We start from the raw sequence: 23,462 nt of genomic DNA on the forward strand, positions 1-23,462 counted from the left end.
GAACAGTTAGGATGCTCCACCCCCAGAGACTTATGAATTTCAATAGATTCCTGAACACTCTGAGGGATTTTCTGGTGGATAGAGCTGGTGCCTTAATCTTGCTATGGAATGGCAATATGTGGAAGTCCATTGATACAATTGCTCCTAAATGCCCTCTCTGATGTTGCAGAGCATATTTGGCCTCTAATACACTGGGGAGCTGTATGCTTTGAAAAAGGCAACAGCTAGAGCACAAGTAAAGAAAGTCCTGCTATGAAGACAGCAAACAATGTTAACTGTGCCTACTGTGTGACAGTGAAAGCAGTGAAGGGACCCTACTTTGCTGTTCCCACTGCATCCTTGAGTAATCGCCCATCAGAGCTCTCCAGGGTGGTCTGTAAGCTGCTGACACCTATGTAGGTGGATGGAGCCTATGATATTTTAGATGCCCTCTATGATTTGCTTCCAGAGCACTTTGCAGACAAAGTCATTCACCTCCATACCGAGCTAGATGCCATGATTATGCAGCTCTGAGTGAGGTATCCAATACTTCATCAAGGTGTGCTTTGTGGAATCTATTTCAGTTTCTGCTGCCTGATAACACTGACAATGTGCTTGTGAGTGTGCACCCAACAACATGTCCTTTTGACCCTTATCCTTCATAGCTGATTAAAGCTGGGTGAATCCAGGATGTTGTCAGCTTTGACAGGGTGAAAGCTGGGCCATAAACTCATTAGCCGGCAGCTGGCTGGGTTGTAAATCTGCCAAGGTCAGGAAGATAACGGGGAAGAGACAAGGGAAGATCAGAGGAGCCTTTCCGAGCGCATGTACCAAGTCAGTGTCCAAGAAGCGAAGTCAAGGGGGGGGGGATTCCAGGTCCAGTTAGTCAAGAGATTAGTCTAAGGGTCTGGGTTCTGAAATCTAGGTCTAGCGTGGAAGTCACAACTGACATTGTAGTCAACAGCCCACTGAAGTCAAGAACTGCCTTTTAAATCCCACTCCCTAAGACAGGTGCAGGTAATCAGCCCTCTGGCTCCCAAGTGCTTGCTGTCTTAAACAGCCAGACCAGTGTTGTTGCATTACTCGCTGGCGTCTTCGCTCCAGGTGGGAGGGGAGCCTCCTGTTCACTCTCTGAATCCGACTGAGGGGCTTCAGTGGTGTCCTGAACGCTCTCCAGCTGAGGGAGAGCTGGAGCTGCATCCTTGATATTCCGCTTGTTCCTTCTCCTGGGTCTGCTGCTGCTGCTGCTGCCCTCCAGTCTTCCTCCTCTGAGGACTCATCTGAAGGGGGCATGACAGGTGTGACTTTACAACAAGGGGTGGTGCCTGGTTTCTTGAAGGAGGCGGAGTAGTGCTGCTATCCCTTAACCCACCTTGGACCCGATGACATGCAACAACTATCACCCTGTCACAAATACCACTTTTGGGATCAAAGTATTCAAGAGGGTCGTGGTGGTGCAGTTGCAGACATTCTTGTAGGAAATTAATCACCCAGATGCATTCCAGTGTGGATTTAGACCTTGGTTCTGGACTGAATTGGCCTTGGTCACCCTAATGGATTACATTTATTGGAAGAGAGGGAGTGTGACCTGGCCATTTATGCTCAATCTCTCATTTGATACCATCAACTATGGTATCTTCCTAGACAGTCTAAGGGAGATGAGTCTCAGGAACACTTTTCTGCAGTGGTTCAGGTCTTATTTCCAGGGACAGTTCCAGAACATAGCACTGGATGAGTGTCTCTTTGCCCCCAGCTCTTGAGCCATGGAGTGCCATAGGGCACTACAATACTATTAAATATTTATATGAAACCACTGGAAGTAGTCATTAGGAGACCTGGAGCATGGTGACATTAGTATACTCATGATACCAAACTAGTGCTCTGTAACATCTGCATCAGGTATGGCTAAGCAGGCCCTGGACCAGTGTCTGGATGCAGTGGTGGACTGGATGTGGTCCAATAAACTGAGTTCTGGTGTGAAGGGGGAAAACAGCCATGGCCCATGCAGGGATGTGCCAGAAAGAAGGAACTTGCAAATGTCAAGCCTGGCAACCCAGAAATGCAGGAGTGGATTATGACAGTGGACAGAGAGATTATGCGTTATCAGCTGAGAGATAAAAAGCAGCTGGAGGAACACATGGGGGAATGTGGGGCAGGCAAAGGAGGATCAGACCAGCTAGGAAGAAGGTTTGTTTGTTTGTTTATTATTTGATTTTATATCCCGCCCTTCCTCCAGCAGGAGGAAGATGTGAGATGTGAGAAGATCTGATTTGGAGAATGTCCAAGCAAATGGAGGGAGAAAGGTGGGGGCAGAAGAGGCGGTGGGTAATCAGAAGTATGTCGAGGAAAGAGGAGGACTGTAGTAAAGTAACTGTAGCTTGTAAAGGAGACAGTTTAGCAGGCCCTGCCTAAAAGGCTAAATAAGGGAAGCCATAAGAAGAGACACCGTCAGGTCTCGGGGGCTGTACCTTCCCAACAGTGGTGAGCCAAGGGAACAGCAACATACAGTATAGTTAATATGCTGACTATATGCTGGCGTACATGGTGATAGTAACCCTGAAGCTAAATAGACTGATAATAAGACATGTCTGATTATGAAAGAGTTCTGAGCTTGTTAATGTGACAGACTCACCAGTGGTCTGTTGAAGGAAGAGAAACTGGCACTCTGAAGACACTGGGGCCCCTAGGTTTGGAAGGGAGAAGCAAGATAAAGTTGAAAGCCCTTTAACAATAGTAAAGACATCACACCTGGTAACAGGAAGGTTCAATAGGTGAGTGGTTCCCAGATCCAGGAAGTTGGTAAGTTGCCTGCCTTGGATGGGGTCACACTTGTCCTGAATATGCAAGTGCATAGTCCAGTGGTGCACTTAGATCCAGCCCTGTCACTGGAGGAGGAAGCATTCTCAGTGGTAGGAATGCCTTTTACCAGATGCAGTTGGTAAGAAAGCTATGGTTATTCCGCTATTGGTATAGATTGACCTAAAGATTGGATTACTGCAATGTACTGTATGTGGGGCTATCCTTGAAGTTGGTCTGGAGAATGCAGTTTGGCAAAACATGGCACCTAGGTTGCTTCTGGGGACAAACTACCACTAGAATATAACATCTTGTTTGTGTCAGTCTTTGTTGGCTGCACAGGGCTGATTGATGGCAGGGTAAAACAATTAGCTGGCAGCCGGCCAGGCAGTGGCTGGGATGTAAATCTGTCAAGGCTTGGAGATAATGAGGGGAAGGGTGGAGTAAGCAGGGACTGGAGTCTTTTTCCAAAAGACATTACGGGTTGGGGTTTCAGCCAGCACAGTCCAGAAGGCAGTCCAGGTCCAAGATTCTTGAGAAGGTCTGGGTCACAAGCAAAGCTGGCAAAGGTCTGATGCTGGTGTCTGACATTGCTTCCAGTGGAGGGCAAAGGCCTTTCACAGTCTTTTGAGCTCCACTCCCTGATGCAGGTGATTGCAATCAGCCATCCTGCTCTGGGAGCTTGCAACCTTAAATGGCCAGAATGCTCTGCTATTCATCACCGGTGACTTCATTCTGCAGGGGTCAGAGGGGCCTCCTGTTCACTCCTTGAGTCTAAGGGGCTCCAGCTGTGTCCTGATGATTTTCCAGCAGTAGGGAGTCTGGAGCTTCATCTTTGGTCAGTCTGTTTGTTCCCTCCCCTGGGTCTGCTGAGGTAATCCACTCCTCTTTGTCCTCCTCTGATGAAGACATGGCAGCTTGTGGGATTTGCACCAGCTGCTAATCGCTCCCAGACCAAGTTCAATTTTTTTGTACTAATGTACATACCTATACTGCTCAGGAGCAGGTTACTTAAGAGACCATCTAATGCATTTTACACCCAGTAGGTCACTGCATTCTGCAGGAGTTTCTTCTTCACATCCCAAAAATATCAGAAGCCTGCTTCATACTAACTCAGATCAGGGTTTTTAGTGTGGCTGCCCTTGTTTTGTGGAATAGCAAAATACTAATGAAATACTGTAGGCATCAAATATATGCACTTGCTAGAAACAACTGAAAACATTTTTGTTTCAACAAGATTGTCTAGATCAGCGATTCCCAATGTGGGCGGTAGCGCCCCCTGGGGGGTGTTATAGCCTTTCAGGGGGGCGTTGGTGTGATTACAAACTTTAGGGGGCATTTGGGTTCATTAGGGGGGCATTGACATTTGGCGGTCTGATGCGACAGTTGAAGCATTTAAGTTTAATTTTATTTAATACACAAATCATTACTTTTTAAACTGTTTTGTCCCCAGTTAGAATGTATTTAATAGTCTCAGTTCATGGAAATAACACTATAAATAGTGTGTGCTCTTTAGTAAAGAAATTCTGAATAGCGGCCAGTGTCGTATCAAGGAATGGGGATATTAGCCATGCCCTGGCACTAGGTAATGTTCTGATGCTGTCTTGAGGGATGTTGGAACCAATCACGAGAGAGTGTTTGATAAGCTGGGTGTATTGGTGGAGGGCGCATTCTTCCAACGGATGAGTGCCGTGTGCAAACGGGTGACGCAGACAGTCAGTTATTCACTGGTTTTCTTCAGGAATTGGACACACTCGCTACCCGTTGTTTCTGTGATGTTTAAATGAACTTGTTTAACAAAACAATGCCGGTAAACTGAATGAGTTTGTTGTTAAGTAACACAGTGAATTCTATTGGTTCATACTGTGTGGACTTAATTAGTTTTTGCTTATGTTTGCTTAGTGCAGTGAATCGCATACTAGTGAAGAATCGAAACCATTTGGATATTGTTAGTTGTGGTGACTTAAGACTATTACTATCCAAGTATACTCCAGATATTGTGAAGTTAGCCAAAACTCATCAAGCTCAAGGATCACACTAGTATTTTATAATAAATATCATTTTATCTACTTTTCTATAACTATGTATGTATATTAATAAATCATACTAAGAATTCAATGTGTAATCTAAGTGCAATAAAAAGGCATGATAAAAACGATCAGTAATAATCACTGAAAATACCTTTTATGCATTACTCATATTTTAAGGGAAGAATAGGAAGCATTGGCATATACTTAATCTGAGGGGGGCGTTGGGCACAAAAAGATTTTGAAAAGGGATGTTGTGTCAAAAAAGGTTGGGTAACATTGGTCTAGATGGATGAAAAGGTCTCTGCCTTAGGGGTTCATTTTGTATTGTTTATAAACCTATCCTCAGTTGTTTTTTGTACTGTTTTAAAAACTGTTTTTGGCAGTTTCCATGGTATACTTCTAAACTGAGACATATGTAAAAGGCTATAATAATAATAATAATAATAATAGCAGCTTATGATGGCTAGGTACATTCTGAAATTACGTGAAAAGGAAAGAGTTTAAAGGAAGCATGGACATTCAGCACAATTAGGGATTTTTATTTCTTATCACTGTGATTCAATTTCAAAACAGACTCACCTACTAACCAATTCACAAGATACAACGTGAAAACTTCATCTAGAAAGAAACTTCCCAAAGTTTCAAAATAGAGTGTCATAAGACATAGGGAGCACTGTTTGAGAAACATGAGCCTAAAACTCATACAACTTTAATTACTTTGTTTTAATTACCATCACTATTGTTATAACCTACCTTGGAAAGATTTTATCTTGAAAAGTGGGGTATAAATGAATAATCAAATACACCAAGAAACAAAAGAGTCCCTGGCAGAACACAACTATCCATTATCTTGTACCAACTTTCAGTCCTTCGTAAGAGTTGCAATGTAAGAGACTTTTATTGAGAAACCAATTTACCTTGTCTATATCACTGATACTAATGATTTCTCTTTGTGGCTCAGGTTCCTTTGAATGGCACAATGTTTCCTGTGGCATCTGAAAAGAATTGCTTTGAAACATCCACTGACATCTATTCTCAGTATTTGATAAGCTATTTGCTCTCTCAATTGTGTTTTTATATGCCCTGCATATGTGAAAAAATCCTATATTACATTTGAACAGACATAGGGCAATCCATTTATAATAAACGATTTCACACACTTGTATCTTGCCTTTCTTCAAGAGGCTCATATACGGCACATATATGGAGGCATACATGGAATAATTTTGTTACTGTCTTAAAACATGAAATTATACATTAAATATGTGGGAAATATTACTTAACTATTCATTCAATATATAACTGTTTATACATTGTTTATCCTCCCAGGCACACTCACAACCCTTGCCCCCCATTCTCCCAGGTACACTCACAAACTTTTCACACACCCCATCCTCCCAGGCACACTCAAAAACCTTTCCCCCCAATCCTCTCAACCATCCTCCTGGACGCACTCACAAAACTATTCCAGGCTGCCTTTCTTCTTGCCTCCTGGCCGCTTACCTTCCTGCTCCACATCCACCTGCTCTCCTCGCTCATCCACCCCACAGTCTCTTGCCTGCCTCATCTGCCCCTCATTCATCTGCCCCATAACCACTCAGCTCATTCATCCACCTCAAAGGTGATCACCCCTCTCATATCACTTGTCCACCCGACAGCCGCTCATCCACCATACAACTACTTGCCTCACTTGTCTACCCGCTGTTCATCTGCCCTATTGCTATTCACCTCATTCATCCACCTCATAGCCGCTCACCTCACTCATCTGTCCCACAATCACTTCTCTGCCCCACAGCTGCTTACCTCACTTGCTCATCCCTGTTTGCTTTGCTTGTCCATTCCTCAATCATCTGCCCCATAGCTACTTGCCTCGCTTACTCTTCCCCACATAGCCACTAGCCTCACTTGTCCACCCCTTGTTGTCCACCCCACAGCCTCACTTGTCTGCCTCTCATTCATCTGCTCCATAGCCAGTCATCTTGCTCACTCGTCCACCCCAGAGCTGCTTGCCAGACAATCCCATAGCCACCTGGTTCCATCGCTCCTATGCTAACCATCTTTGTTTCCTTGATGCCTTGCTTGCTGCTCTGCCGCCATGGTCTGCACACCCCTCCATGTCACACCACGTCACATCATTACACCATTACAGCATAACATCTCACATTTTTATTATATAGGATATTATTACATAGCAAGCAATTTTGACCAAGTATTTTCATCATAAATGGGCAAAAATACCTTATAAGGTTCTCATTTGTCTTCATTTTTGAAACAGTCATAGTACTGGAACCTTTAAATATCTCCAAAAGAAGATTTAAAGCATTGTGAACCAATTTACGAAGCAATTCTTGAAAGATTCTGTCAACAAGCTGAAGAAACCTAGAAAAGTGCTCCATAATGTGCCGCCATCCAGCTATCTCAAAGTGTTTTGGTTTTTCTTTGGCACTGTCTGGCAAATGTTGAAAAAGCTTTTCTGCTCCTTTTATTTCTGCCACCTATAGTATTTTGCAATAATAAATTTGGAAAAAATTACTATATACTAAATATCCTTTTATCAGATAAAAAATGGAAATTGGTACTTACTGTGAACTGTAGTTTGGTGAGTGGGATGGAGTACATTTGCTTTTGAGGATGGAGCACATTCACTCTTCAGGATGACTCCTCCCTCTGGACCAGTCAGACAGGGCCTTGAAAGACTAACAGCTCCTTTTCCAGTGGGAGGAGTCGTCCCTTTCTTCAGACTGAACTGGCACAGCAGAAACATTTCCTCAACCCCAGCTAGTACCTATCACTGAAAAACTCATGTCAACAAAGGAATGATAAAAAGGTATATATCTACTTAGAGTAGGACAGACACAAAACCAGACCCACTACTGATAGACAGACAGGGGTAACCAAACATCTTGTAGGGTATATTCAATGAAGTTACAGCCCTAAAAGGTATCCCATCCCAGCAGAGGAAGGAAGGGAGGGTCAAATGTATTCCATTCCATGCATCAAACTACAATTCACGGTAATTACCAGTTTCCATTTTTGCCTGAATGGGATGGAATACATTAGCTCCTGAGGATGTATCAGAGCAGGCAGACCTGGGTGAGCTTCCTCTGCCCCCCTCCTAACATCTAACAATCTTCTGCAAAACCTTCATGCCAAAAGCAGCGTCTGATGATGATAATGAATCTATTTTATACTGTCTGATTCATGTGCTAAAGATGTACCTCTTTACCCTGGCTTTTGACACCAGAGGCATATATTTTAAGACCCATCCTATTTTGTGATTCTGGTTGTTTTTAATTGTTTTTAACACTGTATTTTAAGGTTGTTATAACCTGCCCTGGAACCTCTAGGCAAGGAAAAATACGGGGCGGGGGAACCCTGAGCAAATTGCAACGGAAGCTTTTTCAACCGTTTCTAGTCCAGAATAATCCACTGAATAACATACCCAAAATCCACAAAAATCTGAGCCCAGGAAAGCCTTCAAACTGACAGAAAACCAAAATGGCCTAAAAGCTGCATAATGTAAGAAGATAAATATCAATATTTCAGTTTTTATGCCAAATAATGTGAAATTTGGGGTGTATTTAGGCACAGGTGAGATATTTAATTATTTAATTAAATTTATTATATCATTTATTTAAATTTATTTTATTATTTTATTTAATTTAATTTAGGCACAGGCAACTCTGGCAAAGACAATATATTGTTCTTATGCTTGGACCTTCCACAACTTTATGAATTTGTTAAACTTTATTTTTCCTGGATTACTGTGGGTGACGGCTGTACAATTATTATTATTATTATTATTAGTAGTAGTAGTAGTAGTAGTAGTAGTAGTAGTAGTAGTAGTAGTAGCAGTAGCAGTAGTAGTAGTAGTAGTAGTAGTAGTAGTAGTAGTAGTGTGGAAGCCCAGACATATATCTAACAGAAAAAAAATTCCCAAAGCCATAAACTTCAGGTCCAGGTAAATGACCTGGAATCTTAAGAGGCTGTCCCCAATGAGACTACCTGGATGAGAAAGGCACCCCAGCTAAAAGGACTGACCTCTGTGGTCAGGATTAGTCTCTGCAGCTCCTCCCACTCACTCACTCACTCACTTGAAGAGGAAGCAACTATCATTTAGCCCCCTCTATGCTGTGTCTGGAATGGACACTAGAATTCTCACCTTTGCTGGAATGGGATCTAAACATGGAAGTGGAAGCTGTAAAAAGACCGGGAGAAAACCATAGCCATCAGACCAGTTTGGAGCCTGACATCATCAGGTGATGTCACCTGAGACACCAGGACACATCCTTTGATCAGATGAGAATGAACATGCCTAATGAACATCAGTAAAGTTAGCTAACTATACCGACATTAGGCAAAACTCTAAGAAAACAGCTTCTCCAGCTAGATGAAGGCACACCTAATGAACACCACTAAAGTTAGCCAACTATATTCCAGAATGATTTTACATTAGCCAAAACTGTGAGAAAGAAGCTTCTACAGATAGATGAAACTTTTCAATCTAAACTGTGCTGGCAGAAAATTGCCATGCCATGGAAACCTATGTAGTGCCAGCCATTCCCATGGTTAAACTATTGTTGAAAGGAGCATGAAGGACTACTAAAAGGTTTTAGGCTGCTTTTCCTCTCAATTAGACCATATAAAAAGAAGCATTTTTCTTCTACTTGATTCTATTAAACATATCTTCAGAAAGGGAAGGAATAAATACATTCATTTTATATTTAAAGCATACACTTCATTTAACATTGAACTGTCAAGATTTAGACAGAAATAACAATATAGGAATCAAATTGATTATATAATTGGCAACAGAAGATGGAGAAGTTCCATACTTTCTGTGAAAACAAGACCAGGAGCAGACTGCGGTATAGATCATGAACTGGTAATATCAAAAATCAGAGTAAAGCTAAAGAAGAACAAAGCAATCATAATGTCAAAATACAATTTAAATAACATCCCAGAAGAATATAAAGAGCAAATAGGGAAAAGATTAGAGGCTTTAAACTTAGTTGATAGAGAACCAGAAGAACTATGGATTGAAGTCAGAGACATTATCAGGGAAGAATGCAAAAAGACAAACTCTTAAAGTGGTTAAAGAGAGAAGGAAAGCAAAAGCAAAAGGAGATAGAAACACAGAACCCTAAATGCAACTATATGTCCACTAGTACGTAGGGACAAAGAGAACTATTACAATAGTTATTGTATGGAAATAGAAGAGGACAAGAAAAAGGGTAGAACAACAGCCCTATTCCAAAAGATTAGAGAAATTAAAGGGAAATTTAAACGAAGAGTAGGGATGTTGAATAATCAACAGGGGAACACACTGACTGACAGAGATGAAATAAAAGGAAGATGGAAGCAATACACTGAAAAACTCTATAAAAGAGATGCAGAAGGACGACAGATTCATACAGGGAGGAACTGTATGATGAAGAACCAGAAATTTTAGAATGTGAGGTGAAAGCTGCTCTTAAAATACTTGGAAGAAACAAATCACCAGGAACAGATGGCATACCAATAGAGTTGCTACAAATTACTGAAACTGAATCTGTCTAAACTTTGACAAACATTTATCAACAAATATGGAAAACTAAACAATGTCCCACAGACTGGAAGTGTTCAATATATATATCCCAATCCCAATGCAGTAATTATCAAACTATTACCTTAATACTCCATTCAAGTAAAGTAATTCTCAAGATTCTATAAAAAAGCGAGAAATGCCAGATGTTGGATTTAGAAAAGGAAGAGGTACCAGAGATCATATCGCAAACATATGTTGGATAATGGAATGGACCAAGGAATTTCAGAAGAAAATCACCCTGTGCTTTATAGATTACAACAAAGCCTTTGATTGCGTAGATCATGAAAACTATGGAATGCTTTAAAAGAAATGAGGGTGCTACAGCATCTGATTGTCCTGATGCGCAACCTATACTGTGGACAAGAGGCCACTGTAAGGACAGAATATGGAGAAACTGACTGGTTCCCAATCAGAAAGGGTGTGAGACAGGGGTGTATTTTATCACCCAATTTCTTTAATCTATACGCAGAACATATCATACAGGATGCGGAATTAGTTCAAGGTGAAGGAGGTGTGAAAATTGGAAATATCAATAGTTTAAGGAGCAGACAATACCATACTACTAGCAGGAACCAGTAATGATATGAAATGAATGCTGATGAAGGTTAAAGAGGAAAGCACAAAAGCAGAACTACAGCTGAATGCCAAGAAGACTAAAATAATGACAACAGAAGATTTATGTAAATTTAAAGTTGACAATGAGGGCACAGTCATTAACCAAAATGGAGACAATAGTTAAGAAATCAGAAGAAGGCTAGGACTGGGGAGGGCAGCTATGAGAGAACTAGAAAAGGTCCTCAAATGCAAAGATGTATCACTGAACACCAAAGTCAGGATCATTCAGACCATGGTATTCCCAATGTCTATGTATGGATGTGAAACTTGGACAGTGAAAAAAGTGGATAAGAGAAAAATCAATTCATTTGAAATGCGGTGTTGCAGGAGAGCTTTGTGCATAATGGACTACGAAAAAGACAAATAATTGGGTGTTAGGACAAATTAAACCAGAACTATCATTGGAAGCTAAAATGATGAAACATAGGTTATCATCCTTTGGACACATAATAAGAAGACTTGATTCACTAGAAAAGACAATAATGCTGGGAAAACAGAAGGGAAAAGAAAAAGAGGAAGAGATGGATTGATGCCATACAGGAAGCCACAGACCTGAACTTATACTATCTGAACAGGGTGGTTTATAACAGATGCTATTGGGAGGTTGCTGATTCATAGGGTAGTCATAAGTCATAATTGACTTGAAGGCACATAACAACAACAAATTCTGTAGAATTTTCTCATATCCTCCCAGACTGGTTAATTCTGACCTGACAGTGCAGAAACCCAGAGAAGGACTCTGGGGTCGTCAAGGCTATTTGCTACCTCATCACAGAAGAATGTTTGTTGGTGATTATTTACTGTATTGTTCATAGTCCGAAAGAAATCAGGGCATGTGAGAGCAATTTCCTAAAGAAAGTGAACAAATTAATTGGGAAAAAGTCCTTCACGATGGAGACCTTGCATTAAAATTTTATCGGTCCAGAAAGGGACTTATCCTCTATAGACTTACAGTAGTGTACTTCCAGAACCTAATTCACCCTTCCCACTATGAAGCTATGGAGCAGCTTATTAATTCCAAGACCTACCCGCTGACCTTTCTTGGTTCCCAGTTTTTGTTGATTATCCTGGTGGCTCATCTTTGGATCATAGGGATTCATTTGCATGCCTACCTTGACAATCTTCGTACCATTCTCTGAACTTATATAAGGGGATCCATCATATATCTTCAGCTGTTCAGGTTCTTCAGCTTTGCAGCTTCCTCATCAACAGGGTGAAAAATTCCAGTTTGCTAATCCAGAGGATTCTTAGGGTTGGTTTCCAGTAGGGATTGCCTTCCTAAGGCTGACCTTCACCCAAGAGTTTTCTGCTTTCCTATCAAGGTCAGATCACTTCTTGCTTAAACTCTTATATCTGCCTTCACCCAAAGCATGGATAGTCAATGTAGTGCTCATCAGATTTTGTTGGACTACAACTAGTGATAGTGCTAGGGTTTGGGGCCCTGGGCAAGAGACTCATTTCGGACCTCTTAAAGACATGATAGCAAGGTAAGGCATAACATTTCTCTAAATGTTATCTCTGAAACTGTAATAAAAGTATGGATGTCATAATATATTCATTGTGATCAGCTTTTATTACAACTAAAGTGGATAATATTATACCTCTTCCTTTTCTAAATCCAACATCTGGCATTTCTCGCTCCATAGAGGCTTTGTTTCCTTTCTAAATCCAACTTGGACGTCTGGCATTTCTCACTGCATATATGGTAACAGCCTTCATTGTAGAATCTTGAGCATTACTTTACTTGCATGGGATATTAAGGCAATAGTTCGATAATAACTGCATTCCCTGGGATCCCCTTTCTTTGGAATTGGGATGTATATGGAACACTTCCAGTCTATGGGACATTGTTTAGTTTTCCATATTTGTTGACAATTTTTTGTCAACATTTGGACAGATTCAGTCTCAGTAGCTTGCAGCAACTCTATTGGTATGCCATCTGTTCCTGGTCATTTGTTTCTTCCAAGTATTTTAAGAGCAGCTTTCACCTCACATTCTAAAATTTCTGGTTCTTCATCATATGGTTCCTTCGTGAATGAATCTGTCATCCTGACATCTTTTATAGAATTCTTCAGTGTATTGCTTCCATCTTCCTTTTATTTCATCTCTGTCAGTCAGTGTGTTCCCCTGTTGATTATTCAACATCCCTACTCTTCGTTTAAATTTCCCTTTAATTTCTCTAATCTTTTGGAATAGGGCTGTTGTTCTACCCTTTTTCTTGTCCTCTTCTATTTCCATACAATAACTATTGTAATAGTTCTCTTTGTCCCTACGTACTAGTGGACATATAGTTGCATTTAGGGTTCTGTGTTTCTATCTCCTTTTGCTTTTGCTTTCCTTCTCTCTTTAACTACTTTAAGAGTTTCATCAGTCATCGGTTGAGGTCTTTTTCTCTTTTTAATTAGAGATGTTGTCTTTTTGCATTCTTCCCTGATAATGTCTCTGACTTCAATCCATAGTTCTTCTGGTTCTCTATCAACTAAGTTTAAAGCCTCAAATCTGTTCCTTATTTGATCTTTATATTCTCCTGGGATGTTATTTAAATTGTATTTTGACATTATGATTGCTTTGTTCTTCTTCTTTGGTTTTACTCTGATTTTTTATATGACCAGTTCATGATCTGTCTTGTTTTCACGGAAAGTATGGAACTTGTCCATGTTCTGCTACCAATTATATAATCAATTTGATTCCTATATTGACCATTTGGTGATGTCCCCATGTACAGTCACCTTTTGGTTGCTCAAAAAATGTGTTTGTAAGAAACAAATGATTAGCTTTACAGAATTCAATAAGCCTCTCTCCTGCTTCATTTTTATCTCCTAAGCCACATTTTCCCACAATTTCTAGTTCTTCTCTGTTCCCTACTTTGCATTCCAGTCCCCCATAATGATCAGCACATCTTGTTTTGGTGTGTGATCAATTTCTTCCTGTACTTCTGTGTAAAATCTCTCCAATTCCTCTTTTTCTGTATTTGCCATTGGAGCGTAGACTTGGATGATGGTTATGTTAATAGGTTTCCCGTTAAATCTCATTGACCTCAGACCTTGCATTATAGCTCTTAATTGTTTTTGCTACTTCACCTCTCACTATTAAAGCAACCAAGTTTCTTCTTAATTTCTCATTTCCTGCATAAAATATTTGGTAGTTGCCTGACTGAAAGTGTTCCATTCTGTCCATTTTAATTCACTCATGCCAACTATTATAATGTTGATACGTTCAATTTCTTGCTTGACAATTTCTAACTTTCCCTGGTTCATGCTTCTCACATTCCATGTTCCTATTGTGTGTGTCATACTACCCCGGACTCTCCTTTCGCATCTGTGAAATAGCCTAGAATTTTTTGTAATACCTACCTATTTGAAATTATAGAATTCCAGACTTTTGTGAAGGCTCAAAAATGCAACCTATTTTTAAATATGAACATAAGAACATAAGAAGAGCCTGCTGGATCAGGCCAGTGGCCCATCTAGTCCAGCATCCTGTTCTCACAGTGGCCAACCAGGTGCCTGGGGGAAGCCCGCAAGCAGGACCCGAGTGCAAGAACACTCTCCCCTCCTGAGGCTTCCAGCAACTGGTTTTCAGAAGCATGCTGCCTCTGACTAGGGTGGCAGAGCACAGCCATCACAGCTAGTAGCCATTGATAGCCCTGTCCTCCATGAATTTGTCTAATCTTCTTTTAAAGCCATCCAAGCTGGTGGCCATTACTGCATCTTGTGGGAACAAATTCCATAGTTTAACTATGCGCTGAGTAAAGAAGTACTTCCTTTTGTCTGTCCTGAATCTTCCAACATTCAGCTTCTTTGAATGTCCACGAGTTCTAGTATTATGAGAGAGGGAGAAGAACTTTTCTCTATCCACTTTCTCAATGCCATGCATAATTTTATACACTTCTATCATGTCTCCTCTGACCCGCCTTTTCTCTAAACTAAAAAGCCCCAAATGCTGCAACCTTTCCTCGTAAGGGAGTCGCTCCATCCCCTTGATCATTCTGGTTGCCCTCTTCTGAACCTTTTCCAACTCTATAATATCCTTTTTGAGATGAGGTGACCAGAACTGTACACAGTATTCCAAATGCGGCCGCACCATAGATTTATACAACGGCATTATGATATTGGCTGTTTTATTTTCAATACCTTTCCTAATTATCGCTAGCATGGCATTTGCCTTTTTCACAGCTGCCGCACACTGGGTCGACATTTTCATCGTGCTGTCCACTACAACCCCGAGGTCTCTCTCCTGGTCGGTCACCGCCAGTTCAGACCCCATGAGCGTATATGTGAAATTCAGATTTTTTGCTCCAATATGCATAAGTTTACACTTGTTTATACTGAATTGCATTTGCCATTTTCCTGCCCATTCACTCAGTTTGGAGAGGTCTTTTTGGAGCTCTTCGCAATCCCTTTTTGTTTTAACAACCCTGAACAATTTAGTGTCATCAGCAAACTTGGCCACTTCACTGCTCACTCCTAATTCTAGGTCATTAATGAACAAGTTGAAAAGTACAGGTCCCAATACCGATCCTTGAGGGACTCCACTTTCTACAGCCCTCCATTGGGAGAACTGTCCGTTGATTCCTACTCTCTGCTTTCTGCTTCTTAACCAATTCCTTATCCACAAGAGGACCTCTCCTCTTATTCCATGACTGCTAAGCTTCCTCAGAAGCCTTTGGTGAGGTACCTTGTCAAACGCTTTTTGAAAGTCTAAGTACACTATGTCCACTGGATCACCTCTATCTATATGCTTGTTGACACTCTCAAAGAATTCTAATAGGTTACTGAGACAGGACTTTCCCTTGCAGAAGCCATGCTGGCTCTGCTTCAGCAAGGCTTGTTCTTCTATGTGCTTAGTTAATCTAGCTTTAATAATACTTTCTACCAGTTTTCCAGGGACAGAGGTTAAGCTAACTGGCCTGTAATTTCCGGGATCCCCTCTGGATCCCTTTTTGAAGATTGGCGTTACATTTGCCACTTTCCAGTCCTCAGGCACGGAGGAGGACCCAAGGGACAAGTTACATATTTTAGTTAGCAGATCAGCAATTTCACATTTGAGTTCTTTGAGAACTCTCGGGTGGATGCCATCCGGGCCCGGTGATTTGTCAGTTTTTATATTGTCCATTAAGCTTAGAACTTCCTCTCTCGTTACCACTATTTGTCTCAGTTCCTCAGAATCCCTTCCTGCAAATGTTAGTTCAGGTTCAGGGATCTGCCCTATATCTTCCACTGTGAAGACAGATGCAAAGAATTCATTTAGCTTCTCTGCAATCTCCTTATCGTTCTTTAGTACACCTTTGACTCCCTTATCATCCAAGGGTCCAATCGTCTCCCTAGATGGTCTCCTGCTTTGAATGTATTTATAGAATTTTTTGTTGTTGGTTTTTATGTTCTTAGCAATGTGCTCCTCAAATTCTTTTTTAGCATCCCTTATTGTCTTCTTGCATTTCTTTTGCCAGAGTTTGTGTTCTTTTTTATTTTCTTCATTCGGACAAGACTTCCATTTTCTGAAGGAAGACTTTTTGCCTCTAAGAGCTTCCTTGACTTTGCTCATTAACCATGCTGGCATCTTCTTGGCCCTGGCGGTACCTTTTCTGATCTGCGGTATGCACTCCAGTTGAGCTTCTAATATAGTGTTTTTAAACAACTTCCAAGCCTTTTCGAGTGATGTGACCCTCTGGACTTTGTTTTTCAGCTTTCTTTTTACCAATCCCCTCATTTTTGTGAAGTTTCCTCTTTTGAAGTCAAATGTGACCGTGTTGGATTTTCTTGGCAATTGGCCAGTTACATGTATGTTTAATTTAATAGCACTGTGGTCACTGCTCCCAATCGGTTCAACAACACTTACATCTCGCACCAGGTCCCGGTCCCCACTGAGGATTAAGTCCAGGGTTGCCGTCCCTCTGGTTGGTTCCATGACCAACTGGTCTAGGGAATAGTCATTTAGAATATCTAGAAACTTTGCTTCTTTGTCATGACTGGAACACATATGCAGCCAGTCTATGTCCGGGTAGTTGAAGTCACCCATTACTACCACATTTCCTAGTTTGGATGCTTCCTCAATCTCATATTTCATCTCAAGGTCTCCCTGAGCATTTTGATCAGGGGGACGATAGATCGTTCCCAGTATTAAGTCCCTCCTGGGGCACGGTATCACCACTCACAACGATTCTGTGGAGGAGTCTGCCTCTTTTGGGGTTTCGAGCTTGCTGGATTCAATGCCTTCTTTCACGTATAGAGCGACTCCGCCACCAATACGTCCTTCCCTGTCCTTCCGATATAGTTTATATCCAGGGATAACCGTATCCCACTGGTTTTCTCCATTCCACCAGGTCTCCGTTATGCTCACTATATCAATGCTCTCCTCTAAGACCAAGCACTCCAGTTCTCCCATCTTGGTTCGCAGGCTCCTAGGATTAGCGTACAGGCACTTGTAAGCAGTGTCTCTCTTCAAGTGTCTTTGGCACTTGTGGTTAGGCCTGTGGTAATTTTGCTCTTCTGAATTTATATCCTGTGCCCCTGCTCTCACAATGCCTACTTCTAGGCCTACCCCTTTTAAAATTTCATCATTTCTTTGGTTTTTATCCCAGGGGGGAGGTTTATTCCGAACCGGACCTTTCTCAGCTCCTGTCGGGTTTCCCCCCTCAGTCAGTTTAAAAGCTGCTCTGCTACCTTTTTAATTTTAAGTGCCAGCAGTCTGGTTCCATTCTGGTTCAAGTGGAGCCCGTCCCTTTTGTACAGGCCCGGCTTGTCCCAAAATGTTCCCCAGTGCCTAACAAATCCAAACCCTTCCACCCGACACCATCGTCTCATCCACACATTGAGACTGCGAAGCTGGGCCTGTCTGGCTGGTCCTGCGCGTGGAAGCGGTAGCATTTCAGAGAAAGCCACCTTGGAGGTCCTGGCTTTCAGCATCCTACCTAGCAACCTAAATTTTGCTTCCAGGACCTCACGGCTGCATTTCCCCATGTCATTGGTGCCAACGTGCACCACGACCACTGACTCCTTCCCAGCACTGTCTACCAAACTATCTAAACGACGGGCGATATCCGCAACCTTCGCACCAGGCAGGCAAAACACCTTGCGGTCTACACGCCCATCACACACCCCACTGTCTATGTTCCTAATGATCCAATCACCCACTACAAGGATCCCTCCACCCCCTGGAGATATATCCTCGGCACGAGAGGATAGCTGCTCATCCCCCAAGGAATGGGTCCCTTCTAAGGGATCGTTTCCCTCTTCCTCAGCTGGATGCTCTCCTTCCCCGAGACCATCGTTCTCCATGATAGCAGGAGAGCTATCATCGTTGGAGTGGGACACAGCTATAACGTCCCTGAAGGCCTCCTCCACACACCTCTCTGCCTCTCTCAGCTTTTCCAGGTCCGCCACCTTGGCCTCAAGGAAATGAAGTCCTTCCCGGAGAGCCAGGAGCTCATTGCACCGAGAGCACACCCACGACTTCTGTCCAACAGGCAGATAGTCATACATGCTGCAGGTGGTGCAAAACACTGGAAAGCCCCCACACCCCTGCTGGCTTCTTACCTGCATAGTTTTGTTTAAGGTTTATTACGTCAATGGGTTGGAGACTGCGGTTTAGTTGAGGTCAGGGAACAGACGGGCAGAGTGGGGGGCCCTGGCCTCCTCGCCCTGCTGCCGAACTCGCTCTGCTGCTTAACTCGCCTTGACGCTTTGTCAGCTGGGGCCTTGACGCTTCGTCAGCTGGGGCTCCCTCTAGCTCGTGGATATGCCTCAATGTTGCCCTCCGAAAATGCAGGAAAATTGTTGCAGAAGCATTTGTTCGCCAAGTGGCAAATGTAACAGGCAAGTGACTTCTTGCTCACCAAGGAGCTCCTCTGTGCCATGCTAATGCAAAAAAAATCTGCCAATTTTAGTTTCTTATTTTTCCAGTCTGAAATTCAGTTCTTCACATTTCTGCAGCAATTTGCAATTTTTTTTAAAAAAAAATCTCATGTAAGTTCTTTAGCCTAATAAACACATTTTTGTATGTAGTTTTGACTAATGTTCACATTTTGCAAGCACGATGCATTTTTTATGTTATTTTCACTGATATATTCATTTTTATCCACACTTCCCCTTAATATATGTATTTTTGTAAACATTGGTTGGTTGGAGAACTGCATCACAAAATTTGGATATGCGCAAATTTGAAAGGATCGTCGTGTTTCAGTTCTCATATTGTTTCAGAAAGTGCAGATTTAATAGATTCAAATAGCTTTAAATGTGCACTGAATCAAATTTATTATTTGTTTATTTAAATATTTTGGATACAAATATAATCCATTAATAATCAAAATAATCAGAAATAATACTACCCTTACCCCTTACCCCTGAATAAATCTCCCCTCTTCCCACCAAATGAATCAAATTTCTCTCCCATCCCTACTACTAGCCTCTCCTTAACAGGAGAGAATAGGAGTGCATGAACAGTTGCAACATAGAGATACTTTAAAAAACTGCTTCCCTGGCATGGGCAAGGAGAGAGACTGTGATTAGTGGCTTCTGCTTACAGGAAATACCGTTATCAGCCTTCCCAGTCCCAAGGGCAGGACCTAACTCTTTTATGAATGTCCTCCATCTACAAGGAAAGATTAATACAACTGAGTAACTTATGCAAACATCTAGCTGCAAATCAAACATTAATCTGCCACAAATCTTAGAAGCAGGTTACTATACCTAGGAACAGGCCCGCCCTTAGCATGTGCGGAGGCCGGGGCAAAAGCATAGTTGGGGGCCCCCCATGAGCACCACTTTCGCGGTTCCATCCAGGGGTTGTCAGTCCCAGATCCGGGGTTTTCTTTGCATCCTTGGGTCCACCTGTCTGTCTGTCTGTCTGTCTCACGCACACACCTTATATTTTATTCACACACCCCGACCCTTCCAGTACCGTTGTAACTTGCAATAAAAATGATTAATAACTGGAGAGCGAGTAGGGGGTGAAGTATTAAACACATGCATTTGCTTCCTAGAGGGGCAATGCAAAAATCCTCTAGTTCCTCTGTCTGTTTCTCTGGCAGTTTCGCCTTCTTCTAGCTGAGAGGGATCCTTTCAGTTATGCGGGGGAGGGGGTAAAGAAGTATCTTCCAGCTTCTGCAGTTCTGATGTGATTTTATCCCCCCCCCGCATGCCAGGAAGCAAGGTTGTCACATTCGGTCTTTTCCTTATTTTATTTTAGCCCTCCCCTTCAACCTGGGATTCTCAAAATGTAAGAAATTTACAGCTCGCTTGAGCTCTCTCCCCACACACACGCACACACTCTGGGAGCTCCTAATCACTCCCCATCGATTTCGCTAACTCTGTTCATCCCGCTGAAGACACATCTTAAAACACTCCTGCTTAGAATGTGTCCTTTACTTTATACGCACTAATAAAATGATTCGCCCCCTTTCCCCCTCCCTGCTCTCCTCTCTCCTCGAAGTCAAAAGGGAAGGGCGGGGGAGAGGGGGGAAATCGTTCGGGTAACCTGGCTATTCCCACTAGGATCCCGAACCCAGGCAGCTTTCCCCTGTGCATTTAGATCCTGAAAGCCTCAGTGACTTTCAAGCCGATGCTGCAGATCCAGTGAAGTTAAAAATAAAATAATAATAAAAATGGAGGCGAGAGGTGGAGGAGAGGGGGCGGGGGTGCCCAGCCCTCTGCTGCCAGGGCCTCCAGCTCGGTGTCGCTCAGAACTCGCTGGCCCCAGCCCACCTCTGCCTCCTGCTCTTCCTCCTCCGGCACAGAGGGGGCAGGCCATGCTTTGGGGGTAACAGGCCAAGAGGGAGCTTCTCTGGGGCCGGCAGATATCAGCCGAAAGGTGGCCTCCTTGGCCAAGAGGCCCCGGTGACATGCGGCAGCAGCTTTGTAGTCCTGCTTGCGGCTGCACTCTGGGGAAGGCGAGAAGCAGCTCTTGAGGACTCTGCGACTCGGGCTCCACCTGGAAGCCTCGCGCCAGGCGGGGGACGGGCCAGTCCTTGGGCAGCTCCCGGCTGAGATACCGGATCTGCTCCATCGCCTGGCAGGTCAGGTTGCGCTCGGGGAGCCCCGCGGTTTCATCAGCCTCTGGAGTTTGCGCAGGCAGATCTTCGCCTGGCACCGCATCAGCCTTTCTACCTCCTGCTCCTCCTACAGCTCGGCCTCCACCTGCCTGGTGGCAAGTCGTGTGATCACCCTCTCACTCTGTCTAGGCAGATCGCCAAGTGCGGGGCCCCCAAAGTGCGGGGCCCAGGGCAACTGCCCCACTTCCCGGTGCCTAGGGGCGGTACTGCCTATGAGCATAGGTAAACATCCTATTCATGAATTAAAATTCCTCAGAATAAAGAAGTTGCCTTATCTTGGGTCAGACCATTGGTCCATCTACTCAGTATTGTCTATACTGATCTGCAGCAGCTCTCTATCTAGAGATGCCTGAGATTCAACCTGGGACCATTTAAATGCACATCAGGTACTCTGCCACTTTCGATCTAGCTCATCTTTCTCATTTTAAAAAGTATGAATGAAACCCAGATTGACACTTGAAAAAAAGTATTCCCTTTTTCGGGCTAGTAGATATATATATATCTATCTTAAGTATTCTGTTGTTGTTATGTGCCTTCAAGTCGATTATAACTTAAGTATAGTCAAGAATTAATATATTCAAAATTCAAGTACAAAATTAAAAAGACCTTACCTTTAAGAAAGAACTCTGAATTACTTTTATTATTTTATCTTTAAAAGCTTGTAGTTGGGTGAGTGCTTGTTGACTTTGTTGGTATTGCTTCTCACAAAATTCATCCAAAGTGTATGTGTGCGATGTGTCTATCTGAGAAAAAAGAGAAAGAAATAGCATATATTGCCAAAATTGCCCTAAAATTGCTGCAAGATCCTGTATCCTTTTGAACGACCCCATTTATTCATAAGGGCAAATAGCAAGATACGACACAGCATCAGCACTAAAATGAAAAAGGGAATCATTTTTTTAAAAAAATTATCTGCGACATTTTATTACTCTTAATATAAACAGCAATCAACTCTGAAAGTAGTTCTTTTAAGCAGAACAAAAGCTTCAGATTGTACTGAGATATCTGCCTTTACTCTTATCCTAATACATCACAGAACAGAGGAGCAATAAATATACAGAGCATCAGAACTGAATGAATTATCCCGTACATGTGGTAAATTCCAACTAGGAGTCACTAATAGGCAAAAAACCTTGCGGTTTAAGAATGTACCTAGAGCCCCCAGATATTTCTATCAAACTTTAAATAGCAGCGAAATTGGGCAGCTATAGGAATGCACCAGGGGAGCAGAAGACCTGACCTCCTCTCTGAGATATTGTACTGCCCTACAAACAGAGCTTGGAAGTAACTAGTTACAAGTAACTAATTACTTGTAATTCATTACTTTTTTTGAGTAACGAGTGGGTAATTCCTTTACATTTTGATTGTAATAGAACTAGGAGTAATTTTACTACTTTTGTGGAGTAATTGTAACGTTTCCAGAATTACTTTTGGGCATTACTTGGGGGGGGAGCAGGGGAAGTCTTCTGCTCCTCTGATTTGTGGATGAAAATCATGTGCCTCAAACTGGGCTTCTGTGCAGTGTCTCACTTTCCACATGCTCTGTGGATGGGTAGGAGGCAATGAGGGAGGAGGCGGAGAGTGAGATGGGGTGGAGAGTGGTGGTGAAGAATGGAGTGGAGGGGGAAAGGATCTGGAGGTCAACAACATGGATAAAGGAGGAGAAGGAGACAGCAGCAGAATGGAGATAAAGAACTGTGGAGGTGAAAGATGACAACGTGTGTGTGTGTGTGTGTGTGTGTGAGAGAGAGAGAGAGAGAGAGAGAGAGAGAGAGAGAGAGAGAGAATACTGTGTTTGCACTTGGCACACAAAGTGGCCTCCACCACCCTCTCTGGCTACTGTGCTGCATTTGCAGTATTTTAACTTTTTTTGCATCTCAGAAAAAAATGTTTGCTTGAGTGAGTGTCCTTTAGTTGGTGGCAGGGCAGGGTCCGGGAGGTGGTTAAGTGAGAGAGACTATGCTAGCTGGCTGAGTGGGGGGGGGGGTTGCACTTGGTTTGACGTGCAAAGATCTGAGTAGTGGCCTCAGCCTCCCTCCCCACCACCCTTACCAGCGGAGAGACCACCATTGCTATCTTATGGATAAAAATAATTATTCTACTATCTCTGTATGTGTTTGTTTATTTTTAATGTTGTTTTAGGCTACTTAGATGTGCAGCAGCCAAGGCCAGCACGTTGTAGGCGGGTTTTTTTAAAGTAACTGAAATGTAATTGTAGTGATTACTTTGGAGAAAAAGTAAAGTAATCAGTTACTTTCAGAGCAATTGCAATTGTAACAGTAATTACTACTGTTTGGGGCCATGTAACTGTAACTGTAATTTATTACTTTTTAAAAGTAATCTTCCAAGCTCTGCCTACAAATTTATAAAAATGCAAACACAATTTGGGATGGTCTTTCACAGTCCA

The 23,462-nt window shown here is 42.5% G+C and overlaps 1 protein-coding gene across 1 annotated transcript in view; it reads right to left on the minus strand.

The window, feature by feature from the left end:
- DNAH14 (dynein axonemal heavy chain 14) overlaps positions 1 to 23,462 on the minus strand; it is a 472,613-nt gene that overhangs the window by 390,201 nt on the left and 58,950 nt on the right. The window contains exons 11-14 of the mRNA XM_061626120.1: positions 21,667 to 21,798; positions 20,709 to 21,144; positions 7,044 to 7,254; positions 5,723 to 5,888 (exon numbers count right to left, since the gene is read on the minus strand). Of these exons, the coding sequence (XP_061482104.1) occupies positions 5,723 to 5,888; positions 7,044 to 7,254; positions 20,709 to 21,144; positions 21,667 to 21,798 (945 nt within the window). The remainder of the gene's footprint in view (positions 1 to 5,722; positions 5,889 to 7,043; positions 7,255 to 20,708; positions 21,145 to 21,666; positions 21,799 to 23,462) is intronic.

Source organism: Rhineura floridana, chromosome 4, assembly GCF_030035675.1.
Source record: "Rhineura floridana isolate rRhiFlo1 chromosome 4, rRhiFlo1.hap2, whole genome shotgun sequence".
Taxonomy (NCBI): domain Eukaryota; kingdom Metazoa; phylum Chordata; class Lepidosauria; order Squamata; family Rhineuridae; genus Rhineura; species Rhineura floridana.